This window comes from Carya illinoinensis, chromosome 4, assembly GCF_018687715.1.
Source record: "Carya illinoinensis cultivar Pawnee chromosome 4, C.illinoinensisPawnee_v1, whole genome shotgun sequence".
In the NCBI taxonomy this organism is placed as follows: Eukaryota; Viridiplantae; Streptophyta; class Magnoliopsida; order Fagales; family Juglandaceae; genus Carya; species Carya illinoinensis.
The window spans coordinates 9,745,532-9,768,442 of record NC_056755.1 but is presented as its reverse complement, the minus strand read 5'-3'; the positions used below and the strand labels follow the sequence as shown (position 1 = coordinate 9,768,442).

Here is a 22,911-nt window from a genome sequence, read left to right as displayed (position 1 = left end):
ACTAATAAATGAATATATATATGTATTGAAATTAATGAATTGTTTGATATTCTTAAAATGTATTTTTTAGAAAAATGATTGAATATTAACGTAAAAAAAAAAAGAGTTTAATAGAAATATTCTAATAATTATTTAACGATGATGATTATTGTCATGACGGTGCTACTCTTACAGTTGGCAGTTCTCGTTAGGTCTTGTCTTTGTGTATTTGAAAATTTTTATTTTATATTTTTTATAAGTATTTTTTCATAGATTTAAATTTTTTTAATTTACAATATTATTAAAAAATAATTATTTAATTATTAAGTAAATTAATAATAAAAAAAAAATAGAATCCAAGCGACAGAACCAACGGTAAACATAGCATTTTTCAAATTCTCACACTTCACTTTCCAGCCAAGCAAACAGGGGCGCCAGATGTGCCCCTGTTTCCCAAAGTCTCTGTCAATGGGTTTACCTTCAAAAGGGCCCCACACAGATGGGAATTCCCTCTCGAATGTTGTCTTCGGACCCCACATCACAAGATTCACCACGTGGCCTGTTTTTCACTAGGGAGGCTTTCTGAGCAATAATTAGGTCCTACATTTGGCAATAAGGAAAATCTATGTGTACCGTTGGTTCTGCCGCTGGAGTCTATCGTTGTGTTTATTTTTTAGAAAATACTTTGGCCACCGCTGGTATTTTATTTATATTTTAATATTTAAGAAAATAGTTTAATATTATTATAAATTTTTGATTTTTTAAAAATATTTAAAAGTATTAAAAAATTATTTAAAAAAAAAAATTTACCTAACAGTGGCTGTAACACCATTTTTTTTTAAAACAATAATTCTTTAATATTGATACAGAGCCTATTCAATTACATATTTTACGTGAAAAATATATATATATATATATATATATATATATTTTATGCCAATTGCAAACGGTTTTTGCTTTCTGAATAGCAGAGGTAACAAATGACACAATACGTAAATTTAAGACGAATGTAATATAAAATTAGTATGTTTGAATTTGATGTTAACAAGTTGAGATTAGAATAAATTGGCTTACTAAGATATAATTTATAAATGAGTCAATTTGTTTCATACAAAATTAATCTATTTTGATATCTTTAAAATTTATTTAAAAATTAAAATTTTATTATTATTAAATTATAATATTGATATTTTTTAATATGCTTATATTTTAATTATTTTTATCGTTAAAATTGTAATTATAGATCTATATTCATATTTATTATTATATGTTTTGTAATATTAATTTTATTATATGTTAAAATTTTAAAAATATTAATATATATATTTTTTAAGATACTGAAATTATTAATAAGAGAAAAGCTTCACGCCAAAACCAATATACACTCTAGAATTACACCAGCCAATAAACAGGAGACACGTAGGAGACTCACTTAAAAGAAACTATGGACGAGGCTGAGAGGATTCTTTCTTTCTCATTTTGAAGCCTTCATCCCTTTTAATTATTAAAAGAATCAGTTTATTTCCTTCAACAGTGATCAATAGCTCCTTTAAAAGAAAACACTACAACAAAACTGCCCTTTACCAGCTACCATAAAATCGATACAAAAGAAATTGACGCAATATGACATTTATTACATCGATTTAGAACTCGTTGCGGCCCTCTAAATCCCATACCAACCAACTTGTTAAGGAAATGTGTTGCGTTGCAATATTGTCATTTTTATGACGACTTTGTAAGACGCAAGATAACAAAAATATTTTGCTACGCACGTGATTTCCGTCGGGATCTAGCTTAAGGGCGCAAACAAGTACACTGATTGTTATTTTCCACAATGTTGGACGCGCGAGGACCCATCTGCAGGTAAACCCATTTCACCAACAAACTCCGGCCACTTTCACACGGCCTTCTCTCCGCTTGAAATCTCCACAATCGGGACCCTCCATTTCCAGCTTCTCTTACAAATTGAAGCTCTATCCCTCCATTTCGAAAAATTGTAAAGATTTTCCCCAGAATAGTATGGCAAACCGAGGCTCTGTTGAGGTAAATCTTGTTAGTGGATTCTTTTATCTTCCCCCCCTTCATGAGTTCGTTGCATTACACAATATTTTTGGTGCCTTTTTGTAGGCCGGCAGGTTGTGTCCTCTTCTGTGGAGCTGTAGATTTTGCTCCCTTTGGAACCCTTTGTTGCATACCTCACATATGAACATGTTTGTTGCCATTAGGGTCTTGGGAGATAGTGCGATTACCTCCGCATCTGGATTTGTCATGGAAAAATATATATATATATATACCAAACAATTATAAACTATTAGAAAATTCAAATATTAATGACAAGAATAGTCCCTAAAGACAATGATTATATAGCAAATTCTTGTATACCAATAGGCTAGTACTTTGTTGATTTCCAGAAATTAAAACTTACAGTTTGGTAATTTGTTTTGCAGTTTAATGTTATTGTTCTGTCTCTTGTGTTTGAGCTGCTCAATCAGAGTGTATTACATCTATTTTGCTTTTTTTTTTTTCTAATCAGAGTGTATTAGATAATTTTAATATATATATATATGCTGAATTGAGAAGCCCCTAATTCTAGTACTTACGACCCTGTTTCTTTACCATAAGTAAATTGTCATATTCCGTTAATTCACTTGAATTTAGTTATGCTATTTTGAGATGAGTATATGAATTTGTGAAGTCCTTGCACAATTATCTGGAATTCTGAGTTTATGGGGCCCTCCAATATTTGATTTTTAATACCCACCTTGCTGATGTTTTCTAGGTTCTATGATGCTGCTCAAAATAAATCTTCCTAAACACTATGTGTTGAGTTGTGGATTTTCCACAAAGTTCAGTGATGGAAGCCGTTTCTAGTATTAATGAAAACTTTGCCTTGTACGAATGTCTACTGGGTGTCCTCATGAATTATTTGTGCCTTATACAGGTCTACTTATATAAGTTTCTAATGAAAAGGAAAAAAAAACCCATGTTATTGAGGCTAGAGTCTAAAGGTCCACAGCTCACCTTATATAATGATAGAGGGATTGAGTATCACACCTCAAGTATTAGCAAAACTGGAGCCACTTTTCTGTACCTCCAGATATGGGATAGAAAGTGTTATAAATAAGACTTTTTGATATGTAAAACTCCATTTAATTGAACATTTAAACATGTATATATGTTTCCTCGGAAAGCCCATATGGCCATAATGAGAACCAAAAATGGTGACCAATCTGCTGTGTACCGTAATAGTTGATAATTGACATTTTTTGCATCTTTTTTGTGAAATTCTTAATCCATCGTGCATATGCTACAAAATACCATAAAACTATTGTCTACCATTTTCAGGTTAAATAGTACGATGGAAAGTAAATTTCCATCGTTAAATGTAAGATAAGAATAAATTGTCACATGAGTATATTGTAGCTATAATTATCCAAATATTTGGTTTTTATGTCCCAGGATATTCCCAAAGTGAGATTTTGATACAAAAATAATGACTGTTCAAACCAATTGTCATAAATAATCCAATTTTATTATTTTTGTTGCTTAGTATATATTCCTAGCCACATCCTCATTAGTGCATGCCCATTTGACCAAGCTTCTCATAACTAGTGCTTATACAGTCATATAAATATTCGGTTAGTATGATAATGCATCTATATATGCATGTGTCAAATTAAATCTCTTTAATCCACATATTCTTATTGTTAAAGTATTCTATCTCCTTGCCGAAATCATTTAAAAATATTTACTCATATGATTCTTGCTTTGCTTTTGTTAAGATTCTAAAGACCAAAGATTTATTGGCATATTCCTTGTCTCAAATACATGCTAAAAGAAGTGTATCATGTCTTCATGATATAAGTTCACAGGATTGGCCTAAAAAATCTACCAATGTATTGAGTCTTGACCAATAGGCGTGCTATATATTCCACTGTATATATATAGCATGTACTTAAGTATATAAAAAATCTGTTTTTTGAAACACTAGCAATGCCATACTATCATTTTTGGCATACACTCTGTTTCAGTGGACCCAGCATTAATGACAGTAGGCAACTTACATCTGTAAGTCACCTAGTGGTGCAGAACACAGATTTTATTGACAAAATCTGTGGCAAATAATAAGATACATTGAAACATATGCTTCAAGGCATCCTACCTGGGAGAATTATTTGATCAATGAACATTAATTCTCTCCTCAAAAGTTTAAGTGCCAATTATATGTAGAACTTTCCCAAACCATGAGCTTCACATGCTATATTTTCACCCTGGGATGGAAAACATTTGTATATAATATGCAACTGGTTTATTCATTAAATCCAAGTCCAAACCCACTTTATTGCAGCTTGTGGGCTTCCATATTACCCCTTATAATTATTTGAAGTTAATTAGGTTGGGAATGCAAATTAATGAATGGCATGATTCATACCTTAAAGTTGAGTGCAAAGTTACTTTTTATACCTTTTGCTTTAGAAGCTTATAGCAAAATCCGTATGAAAATGCCCTATCAATTGGAACCCTACTTTGTTCATTCCTTTTTAGCACACTTGATTTTTTAATGACCAATATTCGTGTTCATTTCATGTCTCCAACATTCTCTTCCTTGGCTTACCATTGTAAAACTTCAGTTTGAGGGCACATATATATATCTTTATGTGCTTAAAGTTAACTGTGTCATAAAAAACTGAATACCCGTTTGCAGAATACCAGTTTCTGAGCATCTATTCATTTGTAATATAATTTTGAATTACAATAGACAAGACTCACATATTGTCTTGGGGTTTTTAATGTATAGCATTGTCATAGCGAACTATTTAGCTTTGCGATTCTTCATCCATCATCCCGAGAAAACATGTATTTCTAGTTCTACGTGTATCACATCTTAATGTCAATGAAGTGTTCAATACATGAAATGATGGTTCTATGCAATTTTAGTATTATCATTTTCGGGAACTTTAATTATATTTCATAATATGAAAGTCGTTTGATGTGTAATCTAGTTACCTTATTGAAACTTTATCACTTACTCCAGTTTAAAATGAAATGGGAGACTCATCGTGAATATATACTACATCCTGGAAGATAGATTCTTTGTGAAAATATTTCTAATAATTGGAATGAGGTCACTCCTTATTGTCGATATTTCAGTTCAACCATTATTATTTTCTGTTTTGTTATTTTATTCTTTTCCCATTCTTCCATCTATAATACGTGCATGATCCCGATATGATCGTCACGTATGGCAATTATGATCTAATTGTTTATTTTTACAATTTCAGATTCATCAATCATTATCAATCCTTACCTTATTTTATGACGTCCCTAGCATGATCAAGCTGTCAGTATTGTGGTAAGTCTGTTGTGAATTGTTCACTTAATGTTTACATCTTACCATAATTTGTGATAGTTATTTATAAATATGGCATGTTTCCAATAGTACTACTTGTTTTTGCCACAATGTTTAAATTATATAAGCCATATGTGTTTATTGATAAATGCTTCTAAACACAGTTCATGTTACTGCATGCATGCTTCGTTATGAGATGATTTGTAACTACCTAGCACACTTGTACAGAATATTATTCGCCTTTCATTTTTCAGTCATTTGGTACTCAATTCATGGTCTGATTCCTCTTTCTATTTAGTACGTTCAAATCTTTTGATAAACTAATTGGAGATAAACCCCTTTTAGATGGATAAGAGTTGGATGAACTTGCATGATAGACTTTGAGCACCTGCATATGCCGAAGGGGTTAACCACTTCCTCACACTTGCACGAAGCCATGCTAGGGGAAGTGACCGAATCCGGTGTCCTTGTCGACTATGTTGTAATAATTTATTCTTGCCTTTCAGAGAGGTGGAGACTCACCTGTTCATCAAAGGTTTCAATCCTACTTACACTCAATGGATATTTCATGGGGAGGAGGAAACTCGCCCTTTGATTGACGTCGATTCCGATTTCGATCTCAGTGATGAGGATGAATATATCGATGACATAGACCATATGTTAGATGACATATGGGCAGGGACATTCCATAATGTCCCTCAAGGTAGCCAAGGCGACACTATTCCGATGCCTTCATGCCCCTCCGTACCAGAGTCAACTTCATGTAAACCTTCTTTTGATCAGTTACTAGAGGATGCCCGACGTCCACTTTTTACAGGGTGTACAAAATTTAGCAAACTCTCATTCGTTGTCAAGCTGCTACACATTAAAACTCTTGGTGGTTGGTCAATTAAGTCATTTGATATGTTGCTTAAGTTGTTGCGGGCTGCCTTTCCTGATGTTGCATGGCCATCGTCATATGAAGAGGCACGGTCATTGGAGAGAGGGTTGGGGTTCAAGTACCACAAAATTCATGCATGTCCAAACGACTGTATATTATTCTGGAAGGAAAATGCTGATAAGAATGAATGTCCTGTTTGTAAGGCTTCAAGGTGGATGTCAAATACACATGGGACACGAGTTATACCTCAAAAGGTGTTGCGTCATTTCCCGTTGGTGCCAAGACTGCAACGGTTATATATGTCTACAAAGATATCTACTGATATGCGATGGCATAAAGACCAACGAGCCACAACTGATACCATTATGAGGCATCCTGCTGACTTTGAGTCTTGGAAGACATTTGATAAAGACCATAGTTAGTTTGCTAGTGACGCTCGCAATATCAGGCTTGGTTTGGCCAGTGATGGTTTCAATCCCTTCAACAATTTGGCTAAACCTTATAGCATTTGGCCAGTTATTCTCGTGCTGTATAACTTGCCTCCTTGGTCATGCATGAAAGACCAATTCTTCATGACATCCCTAATTATTCCTGGTCCTAAATCACCAGGTAATGACATTGACGTTTACTTGCAGCCATTGGTTGATGAATTGGTTGAACTTTGGGAGAATGGGGTGCGTACATATGATGCCTCCACTAAGGAAACATTTACGTTGCATGCTGCCTTGATGTGGACAATAAATGATTTCCCTACCTACGGTAATCTCTCTGGCTGGTCAACTAAAGGAAAAATGGCATGTCCTTCTTGTAATGCCAATACAGAGTCAAATTGGTTGAAGTTTGGGAGGAAACAATGTTATATGGGACACCGTCGATTCTTACCGCCATACCACATATGGAGATCGAGGAAAGGGTTGTTCAATGGTAAAGAAGATCACTGTATTCCACCAAGGGTGTTATCTGGATCAGACATTGTCAGTCAACTACATATGCTTGGGGATGTGCAATTTGGTAAATCCCGTAGGAAGAGAAAACGCACTTCGGAAGAGTTGAATTGGACCAAAATTAGCATATTCTTCAAGTTACCTTATTGGTCAACCCTTTCGATTCGGCATAATTTGGATGTTATACATACTGAAAAGAACATTTGTGATAACATCTTCGGTACTTTCATGAACATTCCGGGCAAAACCAAAGATAACATCAATGCACGACGTGACTTGGAGATTTTGGGTATGCAAAAGGAATTACATTTGAGGCGTGCAGGTGAATGGTTTACGCTGCCACCTGCAATGTACACATTACACGGACAAGAAAGGAATAAATTTTGTGAATGGTTGGCGGATGTTAAGTTCCCTGATGGGTTTGCTTCCAATATTGCCCGTTGTGTCTCCGTACGTGATTGCAAAATATCAGGGTTTAAAAGCCATGATTGTCATGTTTTCTTGCAACGCCTACTTCCTATCGCAGTTGGGGGGTTCTTACGATCTGACATTGCCTTGGCATTGATAGAACTCAGCAGTTTCTTCAAAAAGTTGTGTTCACGAACAGTTGATATAACTCACCTATCCCAGCTTCAAAGTGATGTTGTCATCATCCTATGTAAATTGGAGATGATATTCCCTCCATCATTTTTTGATGTCATGGTCCACCTAGCTATTCATTTACCCCGTGAGGCGATACTTGGGGGTCCAGTACAATATAGATGGATGTATCCATTTGAGAGATATCTCGGCAAATTCAAGCGGTATGTCAAAAATAAAGCACGACCAGAAGGTTCAATAGCAGAAGCATATATTCATTACGAATGCTTGACATTTTGCTCAATGTACCTCCAAGATGTTGAGACAAAGTTCAATCGAGTTGATCGCAACATTGATGGCAGAGGAGAGGACACCATAGATGGTTTCTCAATTTTCAATCAACATGTTCGTCCCTTGGGTATACCATCTAATGTGAAATTAGATGATAAACTCCTTATCTCAGCTCGATGGTACATTCTTAACAACTGCGTAGAGATTCAACCCTACATAGAGTATGCATCCACAAATATATTATAACTATTTACTTATGTTTTAGCAATCAAACTGTACCTATTATGTGTTATGTTCCCATGGTTTTTACATACATGACCTTGGCTTTTGTGTGCAGTGAGCACTACGAGAAGTGTAAGTTGCATACGCCAAATTCAATTGATCGCATGCACAAAAATGAGTTCCCAACTTGGTTCAAGAAACGTGTTAAGTCCAAAATTCTTAGTCTAATTAGATAGTTCCCCCACTAATACTGAACTCTTAACACGCTGAGGCGGTTCACCGTATTCTGCCAAGTTCAAGACCAACGTATAGTCAACCCGCAAGATGTTTCCGCAGATCTATATGCATTAGCTTGCGGTCCCGACCATTGGGTTGCAACATATTCTGCTTGCATTATAAATGGGAAAAGGTTCAATTCAAAACAACGTGAACCATGGCGACGGACACAAAATTCTGGTGTTGTTGTAACAGGTGAAAATTTGCCTAATAATCTGGACTTCTATGGTGTTATAAATGAAATCCTAGAGTTACGCTACATGGGAGGGCGTCATGTTTACTTGTTCAGTTGTGATTGGTTTGACGTCGGTGATCAAAGACGAGGGGTCCGAGTGGACGTCCATATGACTAGTGTCAACATGTCACGCACTTGGTATAAGGATGAGCCATTTGTATTGGCATGCCAAACTTCCCAATGTTATTATGTAAAATATTTACGGTTGAAAGGGAATTGGTATGTTGTTCAGAAGTTCACAAATAGGAATGTTTACGACATTCCACCAAGACCGAGTCCTTCAGATGATATTGATGTCGAATCAAGTGATGATGATGCCTATCAAGAAGAGGTTCCATCATATGAGTATGCTCCTATGCATTGTGATGATGATCCAGTCTCAACTCCACTAAGTAGGACTGATATAGAACCTATAAGTATTGATGCAGCAGAAGTTATGCATTTGGGGCGGCACGATGAGAATACCATAGACAACATCAACGATGAGGTGGTTGCTAACGGTTTTGAAGATAGTTATGGCGATGGGGAATATTCAGATGAAGAATATTTCTCCACAGATGAAGATTCAATGTCGAATTAGACCACCTAATGTTAACTTTGGATAAAAGGTAAACACCCATATTATTTTACTACTGGACTTGAATGGCCATAACCTTCATCTATATTTCCTACCAATTAAGATGTAAATGCTCTACTAATTAGTGATAGGTATTCAATAATGTCAGCAATATCTTGTATCTGTGCGATTTGGCGATGGCTAGAGTGTAATGTAAATATTCTTGTGCAGGGCGTAGTAAGTGGAACTTGGGGTCCCTTGGGTTGTAAGTGAAATCTTTGTCTTAAAGTTAATGCTTGCTTGTTGTTAGTGGATTCTTTGTGTTGATTCTAGCCAAACATCCTAACGCATGTACTAACCATGGTTATGGATGTGTGTGCTGTTACTGCAGGTGATATACTGTGACTGTCAACTGTAACATGACACCGTGCTGTTGTAGCTAAATGTTAGCTGAAGAAGTTGATTTATAATATTTATGCTATAGTGCATGTGATGTACTATATTAAACCAACCATGTGCAACTTGAATGAGCTGCGTCTGCAGAGTAACAATACGACTTACTGATGTTACCATAATGTTAACAAAATTTGGGCATGCATGAAGTTATAAGTAGAGAGAAAATGTGGACAGTGTGTAGAGACCGTTAGTAATGTACATGAAATCCTATTTGAGCATGGACAAAATTCAATCATCAACCCCCCTTATATCAGGATATTTGGTGTATTAATATTCTACAAATGCAGTCCATATAGACAACTTGAACAATCTTAATAGAACATATTAATGATACTGCACGTGCCGTACACATAACTGAACTTCATTAACAATTTTGCAGTCCATTTGTGCATTCCAATTGAGTTATCCCAACAAAGCTGGCCTAGGTAATCAACTTGTATTGGAAGAATCACTAGATAAAATAACCATAAATGAAATCCATTTTTAATGCATGGTATGGCTATTGTGGAAGTACTTGAGAGTTTTAGCTCCATATAAGGACCAGATTCGAGTTGACAGAGTCCAAGGGTGAACACCTGGGCAATAAAGCTTAGGGACAAAATGCATGTTATAATTATCCAGTTGATTATGCATTGCACTTTCCAATTGGCAGTGACACTAGACAATTGACAAATATATAAATTATTTGTCATAATTACTAAATTCACTGCAAGGGGAGAAAAGCATAGTTTTTAAATATTGGAGTCATTTATGCCAATATAAGTGAGTTTTTAAATAATTACAACATGTGCTTCCACTGACGAAAGGCTGTTATAAGTAAATAGTTGTTTCTCAAAGATAACTGTCAACGTGGCCCCCAGATGGACAACACTGCACTTAAGGTTATGTTTCTGTAATATTTCCAAATTACAAGCTTGTGGACCCAATACTATTAGATTTGCATATTATATCATGGTGTCAGTTGTGGGCAGTATTATAAAACTATAAATAGGTATTCTGATGGGACAAAGATTTTAATGCTACTGCAAATTATAGAATTATTTAATACTGACTGCAAATAATACATGATGTATTATACCACTATAGAGCAGGATCAGGCGTCGTTTTTATGTGAAAGGTAGATTTACTTAAAATCTTATTTTAAGTTAACTGGTAACTTAAAAAGTAGTGAAACTGGATTATGTGTTTGATGTGCAAACGTACAGTTCAATATCAATGGGATGGGGGGAAACTTTTGGTGCTAGATTTTAGTGGGCGGGAATTTAGCTACTGAAAGTTGGAATAACAGGGGTAAATTTGGAAGTTAACACATTTAAACTGTTGTATCTCAGCTGATCAAGTACACGGATTGTGCTCAGTACATATTCCCGAAGCTGAAGAACTTGCCACTCTGGTTTTGCACTTCAATTCAGCACCTGCTCTTGCCTTCCCTGTTTCTGAGGAAAGTTTCCAACTTTTTGCAGCAAACCTCCCAACAGCCACTTGGTAAGAGGTAACCAGATTTCTACTTTGAAGTTAAAAGGTTCCAGGTAAGTGAGGAAAATCTTTCTTCTTCTGTTTATTCATGAACGCTATAAATGACAATGCTAAGGTTGGTTGGTGCTCCTAGAGCCGTTTCTATCCAATTATTTTCTGAGATAGAGTTTTTATATTGTTGTTGAGAATGAGACTTACTAGTTTCCCGTTGGCAATCTTATTTTTCTTGTTTTTTGAGATGCATGCTGAGATTTTCTAATGGGTGGGAAGTAGGAGATTGCAACGTTAGTAATGATTTTGTGTTAGCTAGGAAGTATTCGGGAATAATATATAATGTGGAAATAATATAGGCTACAAAAATCTGTGGGATAAGGAAATAGAGAGTTCTCCATTACATGGAGAATGAAATGCTTGAGTATAGAGTCCAAGAAAAGAAAAAAAGAATGACATAAAGGCATGACTTAACCAAACCTGTTACATTCTAGGTTAGGCTTTGTTTTCAAGACTGCAATGCACTCCAGGACACAACACTTTTGTTCCTCTTCTTACAAACATGTGCTTAGATAAAAAATAGCCTTTGAACTCCATGCTAGAGACCAGGGTTGTGCAATATTACAGAATAAAGTATGCTGACTATTGAGTTGAAATTATGGTAATTAAGGTATTATAATATCTATGCATTATCCCGTTGGTTAATTAATGACTGGCTCATATTTCGCAGGTCAAACTATTCCCAGTAATTGGAGATTCAGTCATAGAAGACGCATAATATTCTCTATCCCTTGGATTACCAACATTCGTAAGGTGGGGTGTTACCAACAGCAACATTAGTGCAGGTAAAAAAGAAAGTAGGAGGTAAACTACTTTCCATAAGTTAGGTTTGACACACCAACTGCTATGGTAAGTGAGGAAGTGCAGATGTAGGTCCATATATTGCATGCCTAACTTCAAACTTTGAAATAACATGCTGTAAATTAATATAGAGGGAAGCTGTTAAGACATTTAGTTTTTTGAAGATAGTCACATATTCTGCTGCATCGGTTAAGGAAAATTACGGAATACAAAAGATGTAACATTAGAAGCTGTTGGTACAAAACTTGAGTCTTGAGTTGTCAAAAACTAATTATGTTAATGATAGGGTTGTGAATGGTTAGGACTTGTTTCCAATTTTATTCGAAGCTAAAGGGAATTGATATTGTAAGTCACCTATTATTTGCATAGGTTGATATTAAGCTGCATGGTGATGGTTTGGCAGTGTTCTACTCCATTAAAAATTTTCATGCCATAAAGATTTGGGACATTTGCTGTACAAATATAGGTGGAAGGATATTCAAGGGGTGACATCTATATGGACTAGTGGTACATGTTCTGTGTACAACAATTTAAATGAAATGAGTAGCAAAGTTAGACAGATCTTGCATTATTTTGGTGTTGGGTTTTGCTTTTCTTCCCACATAATATAAATATAGAATAGAAAGCATCAATTTTATGTACGATTGTATAATACAGAAAAGTAAACTTTCTGTATGAGGGAGAAAGTTGACAGAATTTGCACAGTATTAATTTTCAGTAAAAGTTTTATATTTTGATACATGAATTGACTCAGTCATCACAAGGGAGGTAATGTTTCCCAAACCCTTTAGACTGTAATTAATTTACTGATTTGGTTGTCACCTAATATGAAGATAAACTTGGATAACTAGATGGAACAAAGTGGGAGAGTCAGGAGTAGAGGAGGTCGACAATTTAAAAGACGACGTGGACCTTATTCAAGAGGCAGACCACGACCTCCACTTATTTGCCGATGGAGTCAACAAGAGGGTCAAGGCGAGAGCTCTGATGAGTCAACTAGACCACCCGCCATAGAAAGAATTCATGTCAACGCCAATCCAATACCAATTGCGGACACTAATAGAGTCGGTATTTCGAGATGGAGTCAGCAAGAGGCTCAACACGAGAGCTCTAATGAGTCAACACAGCCACCCGCCATAGAAAGAATTCACGTCAACGCCAATCCAATACCAATTGCGGACACTAATAGAGACAATATTTTGAGATGGAGTCAGCGAGAGGATCAACACGAGAGATCTCATGATTCAACACAACCACCCTCCATAGAAAGAAATGCTGTCAATGCCGATCCAAACCCAACAACGTACACTAATAGGGACAATATTTGGCGATGGAGTCATCGAGAGGGTCAAGGCGAGAGCTATGATGAGTCAACACAGCCACCCATATATTTCAAAAATAATGTCAACACCAATCCAATACCAATAGTGGACACAAATAGAGATCCTATTTGGCGATGGATAATGCGAGAGGTTAATGGGCAAATGCACGATACGACAACACAGCCACCATCGACTGAAAGATATTCTGTCAACGCCAATCCGATACCAACAGCAGACACTAATAGAGCCAATATTTGGCGATGGAGTCAACGAGAGGGTCAAGGTGAGGGCTTTGATGAATCAACACAGCCACCAATAGTTGAAATAAATACTCCCATTCCCAATCCGATACAACAAGCCATTTATACTAGAGACAATATTGGTAAGCAGGCACTTTGTGTTATTCATGACATTGAATTTTCCTTTGACTTGCAGTTTCAGTTATTGATATGTTTGTAGTAAATTTAGTTTGTCCTCACTAAATAATTGCTGCATACTTTTCACATCTTAATGCCATAGAGGACGAAGCGTTGGTTCCCATAACAAACGTTGCACAGCAAAAACGTGGACGTGGGCCCGCTAAGTCTACCGAGTTTGATAAATTGAGGAGGCACGGGAAAGTACCTTTGAAAATAAATGATGGGGAAACATCACCTTGCTGTGAGAATGCCACATTATTTACAACACGAGTAACGTGGATTTTAAAACATCATGCGGACATGAGCTTCGCAAGATGGACGGATGTACCCAAGTCTGTTAAAGATGAGTTGATTGACAGGGTCAGGGTAAGTTCCTATACATAACTGTAATGCAATTGTAAGGAAGGCCACTTAACAATGGGTTTGATGACCATATATTTTTTAAATGTGTAGGGTGATTTTGAATTAGATTGGGAACTTAAGAACCATTGGTTGGCAGTTTGGAAGCAGTTGCGTAAGAGATTTAACGCATTCCACCATGAGCTTCACAAGAAGTATTTGGCATATGCGAGCCATGAGGAGGCATTGGCTGGTGGGACAAGCTTGGTCGAGCCCTTGGTATGGGTTAAGCTATGTGGCCGATGGGGAAGTGACCACTTCAAGGTATGTTAAAGCTTTCATATTTTGGGCTACCATATGGTATATACAAAATAGACAAGTCTTGACAAAGGTCCATAAAGTTGGCAGTTGGAATAACCTGTTTATTTGCATGATGGCAGAAAATCTCAAACATAAATAAGGAGAATCGTAAGAAGCTGAAGATTAATCACACTGCAGGGCGGAAATCGTTTGTGAGGATCCTAGAGGAAAAGGTATAGGGCTTGGGCAAATTTCCTTCAATTCATTTCAAGCCGATTATGGTATTATCTTAAGCTCTATTTAGCAATTTCTCCATGAATTATTTTTAAAGACACAACCTTGTGTTAAGAAACATATGATTGGAGGTAGTAATTGTATGATTATGCATTAACTCTCTACCACCATATTTAGCTTCAATATTATGTTTTAAAATATAACTGGACTTATGTGGTTGCTGAACCAGAATTTTTTATCAAGCAGAGACAGAGGCATAAGTGAGATTAGCATATTTGTGTGTTGGGGTTTTGTGAAAAAATAGCAGGCCATAAACAAGTTAGGTTAGGGGTTAAGCCACAGAAAGTTGGAAGAGGGGGGGGGGAGAGAGAGAGAGAGAGAGAGAGAGAGAGAGAGAGAGAGAGAGAGAGAGAGAGAGAGAGAGAGAGAGAGAGAGAGAGAGAGAGAGAGGAAACATGTATTTAAGTAACTTGCATGTTATGTCTTGAAGACAACCCTTCTCCACAAAATGTGTTGTTGGATGTCTCTATTAGTTGTGCAACCACTTATGGTAAGATAGAATTATTAACTTAAATGGTTGCAGTAGATGGATAAAAACATGAAACTGTTAGACTTGCTGTTAGAATATTAAATTGCCTAAGATTTTGCATATATGATGTATCATTAGAGAAAGCACCCCATTGGGTTACTTAAAAAAATCCAAAGGGACATCCTACCTAGGGAAAGGGATTCATTAACTGTGGCTGTACACTTTAGACTTCATTGCAGATTTTGTTGTCTCAAATCCATCGTCAGTACGAGAGATTTATGGTTGTTGAACCATATAACTAAATTGTCATATTTAATAATTTGTAGCGATCCGAAGGAGCAAACTTAGTGGACTTCTACAAAGCAGTCCGTTGGTCAAAGAAGAATGACATATTTGTCACAGATGCCACTGAAGATATTTATGTAAGTTTTCTCCAATCTTTCAGCCCAGATAGACAAAAAGGCACACATGAAAAAAAGAGTAACATTAGCAGAAACCAGCAATATCTTTTGTGGGAAGATAAAATAACTGATATTACACTATGTGCAGAAGGAGATGACTGGAAAGATGGATGAATTAGCCCCTGAGAATCGCATTGATGAGGCAGCTAAGGCTGTCTTTAGGGAGGTACTTGGGACGAGGCCAATATATGCATGAGGCCTCGGAGAGATGGTGATACCAGAGTCTACAAGAGAAAAGGAAGTATTGCAAGCTAAAGAGTATGCAATGTTAGTGGAAAGACATAAGAAAGATGCGGAGGACTACAAGAGTCAACTAGACCATGTAAGGGAAGAAATGCGGGTGGTTGTGGAGCGTCAAATTGAAACTGACGCTCTGTTGAGGAGTTTCATGGCTTCATTTCAGTCGCGTGAGGCAGATATTTGTCAGGGGAGGCAGTGACCCCCTTGCTGCATGCACATATATTACTGCAATATTTTGATATATTTTGGGGGCAGATTTTGTGGGTTATTGAAGTGAATGCTTACTGCATAATTTTTGGGAAAGGAGGAGAGGGTGTTTGGGGGAAAACATATAGTAATATAAGTATATATATATGTAGCAATCTGCTGTCTATCTATGCCTTGTGTACGGGGTACTTCCTGGTCATTTTTTGTGGAAGCCAAAAGGGCAGGTGTGGGATGGTTGGGGGAGGAAGCCTTTTCTACCTTTTTGATATATTTCTTGGTCACTCCAACAAAGTAGCTTCATTTAAGCTAGTAAGTTAGCATATTAGGGGATAAGTTCAGTGGGTTACATATTTGAAGCAGAATTTCCTAAAATTACATATGTAAGTCTGAGATTTTAATCCTTGTATGAGGTCAATACTAGCTCACACGAGTCAATTATTACCCTCAAATTTTTTAACTTGTTCATATGCAGGTACAACCAAGACTGCAGTAATGGGTTGCCTTTGGTGAATCGCAACTGGACAGCAGAAACATGGAGGATATGTCCAGCAATATCCCAAAACAAAATGTGATAGTGTAATGAAAATTCAATGGAGATGTCTGGTAAGCAGTTACATTTACTTGACAAGGCAGGACAAAATTACAAAAGTACATGTGTTGTGGGATTTTTCTGTGTTGTAGTGATGCTTTAGAAGCCATATTTGTGGTTTGTTGATTCATGCTTTTTGAAATGGTTGCTTTCTAAGATTATGATAATTATTTCTAGGTGCTTTTAGATGTGCAAAACTATAAATGTGTACAGAATATTTGTTTAATTTGAAAAAACTGGTGCTGACTAATTATATGCATTGTAGTTTAAAAAAAAGTTGAAAATGCCAAAGATAACTAAGTTACAAAACTTAGTCATAACCATGCATTTCCCGTTTATCAATCCCCCGTAGGAATATATGCAATTAAGTCAAGAGTGCCAAGGCTAATGCATGTTGGCTTCTATATATATGGGGCAGCACTTGAATTTAGGACAAATTGTAAAAACTTATGAATATACGAGGTGCGCTGCACAGATTAGAGATAGAGGTTGGAGGTAGTAAACAGAATAGTTAAAAAGAAGTGAAGAGAAAATGGTTGAACTCTTGTGTGAGGGCATGATTGATGTCCTGTAGCATTAAACTGACTGTTTGGCATGTATATGATAAAACATTAAAGTTGGATTATTTTAAGGGTACTAAAGATAATAAAGACGCCAGATTTCTCGCAACTGTTCAAGTATACGTAATACATGTGTGAGTATTTTCTATTCGGAAAGGTGTTAAGTTAAGATAGCACATAAAATATTGGCAAGATGCCAATAAAGGCACATTTGTATCATACCTTAGCTTAGTGACATATTGGAATGACTGCCAAAACGTTGGGGTTTATTTTTTATATTAACTAGTTCAGTGATCGAATTGCTGGGAATATATTCAGAAAATCACCAGAATATTTATATAGAAACTAGGACTAACCAAAGTAACATGTAAACTGTACAATTAATTGTGTTAATATGTGTTAAACAGATTTGATGATGACCTCTATATTTGATATAGAGGGAACTTACATAGCTATTAATTGACATTGCTAGAGTATGAAATCTAGCACACTTTGAACTGAGGAATTTATTTAATACGTAAGTTGTTCGTAATGGGAGACGAATAAGGGCAATAGTTTGCTCCTTGGATAGTGAGTGACAATTGCAATTGCAACTAGGCACGTACATGAATATGTAAGAATTCATGTTAAAGTCCAAAGTCAAAGTGATAGAAGATTTTTGCATACCATTAATAATTTACCTTAACGATATATTGCAATAATCATGTATACCTCAATTGATGTTCAAAAGGGTTATTGGAATACAGGTGGTTGGAGTTGAGTTCTTCATGTTGGGCATATATTATTGGGCGGCATGCTAGGAACTACTTTGTTGGAGGGCTATATATGTTTAAAGTTAAGAAGTTCCACCCACTCCATCCAGAAATGTGTAGGGCTATGCTACAATGTAAGATGACAGTTCAGAGGGCATCTCACAGAAGGTTCATTGAGTACCATGCAATTACATATATATCAGTTAGGGGATATATAATGTGTAAGAAATCAGTCTCTCTTCTCTTTCTATGTGTGAATTACATGAATGCACCAGTGTATATATATGGAATTGTTAAAGCTGTAATACATGTGGCATGCTATGGGGATTGGACTAGTTAGTAGGGGCTGGGTAGTTGTAAGGAAGATTGAAAAATGTACTGGAAACATATATATTTTTGTTTGTACTGCTGGAACTGGTTTTAGCACACTTGATGATCAATGAAGTTGTGATTTTGTATTTTTATGATGTTTGGGTTGCAAGAGTTATGAATTGAGATGGTTGATATGACAATGCAATTGCTCATTCTATCAATTCCAGTTTTTAGTCTATTAATTTGATGAGGATGAGACCCACATAGCAGTTTCATAGTTAATGCATTAACAGGGGTGTTTAGGTGGTCTATATATGCAATTACCTAGGAATCTATATATGTGCTTGTTTATTAATGAAAAAAACTGTTTAGAAATTTTATATATATATTTATAAAATAGGGAACATTGTTGTGTTCATTTTCCATGTAATTTTTCCACAAACAGTTATTGACATATTATCTTGTAATATGATCTACTGGTAATATTATGATCTACTTATTAATTAAAGTAGCAGCACAAAAAAGTGTAGCCAAATTATGTTCCAGTAATATTGTATAGTTTGTGGGGAGAAAGGTATAGCAATCAAACTTCCAATAGTGATGAGATCGATGGCAGAAAATGCCCAACTATATATTGACGATGATTGTAAAATAAATCGATGCAACAAAAAGAATTAATGCTGGAAAAGCATTAATATCTTCTAATATTTATCGATGCAGCATCTGGGTTTTAAAAAGGTCTTTAAGTAGGATGTTATTTCACTTTGTAAACTATTCGCTGGGACAGTATCGCTACATGCAGCGGCAATAAATGGACGGTAGCAGGTTAAATACTGGATAATCTAGAAATGGACCTTGATGTGTCCAACAGTATCTCCGTTGAGAAGGAAGGCATGGCAGCGATTTTCCAAAGCTGCAAACCAAACATTATGCCGAAATTACACAATAAACCCATTAGTTTTAGTTGTCGTTGAGAATCGATAGCATCAGCGAAGTGCAAACGTATTTGTGGTGGATGGGCTGCCGACGTAAAGGTAGAAGTTCCAGCGATTTAAATATCAGTCGAGGATGCACCAGAAAAATTGCAGCGGCCTATTTGCAGTTTCAGCAACGATATAAATCGACCCGATAAAGTTGCTGCAGCGATTACAAGTTCTATACCTTACGGCAATTGCAGCGGACATGCTTTGTTTTTCGCATCAGTAGAAAACGATGGAAAACAAGGTGTTTTCCCAACGAAGAACGTCCATAGCTGAGTTCCCTTAGTTGCAACGAAACTAAGGCGTCCAACGTGCGACCAACCCAGAATAGTTGGTACAGTCCAACTGCTGCGTTTTATAGGATTTATTCCGAAGGAAGCTATTGCTGAAACAGAGCAGTTTTGTTGTAGTGAAATTTGTAAACAATTCAAATTTACATCATCTGTTTGGTAGCTGAGAAAACATTTGTAAAGAAAAACTAGCTGGTAAAATTAAAATCTTGGAGGAGTTTGCAATGTTTAGAAATTGAGCTATTAAAATCACTTCGCTATGCAAGTCTTCCTCAATTTTCTCGACACCCAGAATCATAATTCTAATGCAATTTTTCAGAAGAAACGCAGCTCTCGTTTCTTACTTTGCACACCAATGAAACACATCCTACTGGCAGCACTTACCTAAAAGACGTAATCTTTGTGCAAAAAACAACTCGATCAGTTGGATTTCCAAGGACCCAATTACCTTCTCCGGAAAATTCACCATAATCTCCTACATATCCCATACCAAGAATCCAGAGAGAGAGAAAATGGAAGAGGGGGAGGATAGATCGAATGACCCTAAAGATTCACTAGAACCAATTTTATTTTACTTTTAGAAAAAATCTTATGTGTCATCTTTTGATTATATGGTGTAAATGGTGAAAATATACCAAATTCTACTGCCAGCCACTCCTTATTAATAAATATATATTTTAACTTTTATATAAAATTATATTAATCAGTTTAAATGAATTTTGCATTTTAGTTTAACTTATTTATATGAAACAAATTAACAAGTTTAAACAAAACATGTCGTGTAAACTTATTTTTAATTAATTATTAAACGAGTTAAATTGATGACACGACTCGATTTATTATCTAAATGAGTTAGATTAAGTTTTAGAAGTTTGACACATTTAACTTAATAAATTAGATTCGTATTAACTTTTATACTCGAGTGTTCATGATTTGACATAATTCGAAAACACGATTTACAACTCCTAAATGATGAATCCCTCGTTGCATGACTTGGCTAAACTTTCTCTGTTATTTTTAAAAAAAATTTAGTGCAGAAAAATCTTTGGTCTCAAATTATAACATGATTGATTAATCGGTGAACTGTGACAAAATATGATCTAGACGGGACCCACCTCAAATATACACACAGTGCAAATGATTATTTTCTTTGAAGAATTTTTTAAACATCATTAAGTATTAAGAAAAAATATAAAATTACTAAAATTCATTTTCTTAACTATTAAAAAAAAATTAAAATATATTAATTAGCATATTTAATGGGCGCAATATTTAGGCCCGATTTGCATGGCCAACACAGATGAGATGTCTCATTTATACCTTACACTAGTTTTTCTTATCTAAACATACTATATTTTATTTCTAGATTTTAAAAATATCTATTTAAATAAATTATACATAAACAGTGAAAATCTGACACGAACATTGAGTGAACAGTATATAAATAATGTGTGAACAGTAGACAATTTAGTTATCCTTATTAAATAGTAGGACCTATTCCTTTTTCGAATACTAAAAATTAAAAACTATCTCATCTCATCTTACTATTCAAATACATATATATTTTTTTAACAAACTATTCTATCTTATCTTAACTCAAAAATTTTATTACTATTTAAAATATATTTAATCTTATCTCAGTTAAACTGTGTATCCATACGGAGCCTAAGGTTCATGCTAGTATTTTCCTATATATATATATATTTGAGTAAACAGTACTCGTTTCAGCTGACTAGAATTATCTAGAACATGAGTACTTTTTTGGCTAGGGTCCGAACAAAATCGGCCACTCCCGCAAAAATCAGTGGACACAAATAAATTTAATATGGCACATGACATATAATGCGCAATCAGTGTTCTTAATTAACAATTAATTACTAGGATGTCGGCATTGTGAGACATGATATAAATAATTAATGTACGTGTATTTGATACGAGTTGCAATCGATCTAGGTTTTTGGGAGGTTTTCTGCATAATATAATATATCATATGATCAGCGCGCGGATTGATCTATATCATTTAACTCATCATGGAAATTAATTGTTTATAGTTTTTTTTTTCAGTGGATGATTTAACATGCATACGCCATGCATGCATGGCTTTTGAAGTACTTTGGAGAGACTTTATCCTAGTGTTTCTATTGAATCCAAACTTTTTATGTGTTTCTATAATGAAGACCAATCTGGTAACGCACACACCTTCTCAGCACACACACGAAAATAAAATCTTGATAGAATTTTTAAAGTCATAATATTCATGATTCATTAATCGATTACTTGTTTAAGGTGATTACTTTTAATTACTTTACAAAATTTTTTTAGAATTTTGAGTGGATCAGTACGTACGCAGACAATATATAATAATCATCTAGCTAGCTATAGCTAGTTCAATATTTGTGAGGGAAATCGGATGAGAAAAGAGTGGGAAAAAACCTTTGAAGATGTTTTCTTCGTAATACATGCATCTTGTTGACTTTTAAAAAAAAGTTGTGTTTAAAAGGATTTGTATTTATATAGCAAAATATTGATGAAAAAGATAATAAATGTGATTACTCAGAGAAGGGATCAAGAGATCAAGGTGAATTAGGAAGAGGGAGAGACGTACGATATATCGATTCGAATGACCTTCTGCATCTTTCTTACTTCTAAGTTCTCTGGGGCTGGGCGGGGAATAATTATGCATAATAGGGTTTGTCTAGCAGGTACTGAAACTCATCTATTTTCTACACAGCTTTTTGGATGTTGATTTATAAATAATTATGTTTTATAAATTTTATTAAAATGTAATTAAATAGATTGAGATATGTATTTAAATGTATAAAATAGATTGAGGTAAGTTAAAAATTTATAAATCCTCTTAACGATTAGATCATGGTGAATTGAAATGAGTTCAATATCTAAACTTTGAAGTTAAGCAGTCCAAAGGATGTTTCCATTCAGCTAGAGATGTCTAATCGGTTGATCATCTAAACAGTCTCTGAGCAGTCTCCATGCTTGACTTACCAAATTCTTGCAGTTACAGAAACCCACGATCTTCTGCAAACATTAACCCTTTTGGTTTACTCAGTACTTAAACCTCATAAATCACAATAATCAATATGCAGCGGTTGGAATTTGCTTTCAGAGTCTTCTCCTCTTCCCGATCACCTCACCTGCTCTATAAGTAGAGACCCAGATAATTTCCCATATCCCCACAGACCCGATCTTTCCCATATCTCCGCAGACCCAGATAATTTCGATGGCTGGCCGAAGTGTGTTTGTGTTGCTACCCCTTGGCCTTG

At 35.4% G+C, this 22,911-nt stretch overlaps 1 protein-coding gene and 1 long non-coding RNA gene across 2 annotated transcripts; both read left to right on the top strand.

Annotated features, from left to right (window-relative positions):
• The first annotated feature begins 5,723 nt into the window (after positions 1–5,723).
• Positions 5,724–9,336, top strand: LOC122306228. The gene is made up of 5 exons (XM_043118663.1): positions 5,724–5,734; positions 5,836–6,626; positions 6,819–7,811; positions 7,866–8,202; positions 8,655–9,336. Exons 1-5 carry the CDS (start codon positions 5,724–5,726, stop codon positions 9,334–9,336), a joined length of 2,814 nt encoding a protein of 937 aa, XP_042974597.1.
• A 5,065-nt stretch (positions 9,337–14,401) lies between these two features.
• On the top strand, positions 14,402–15,614 carry LOC122307167. Its single transcript, XR_006241638.1, has 3 exons — positions 14,402–14,500; positions 14,617–14,709; positions 15,566–15,614. It is a non-coding gene; the product is annotated as an uncharacterized LOC122307167 (long non-coding RNA).
• Positions 15,615–22,911: the final 7,297 nt, after the last annotated feature.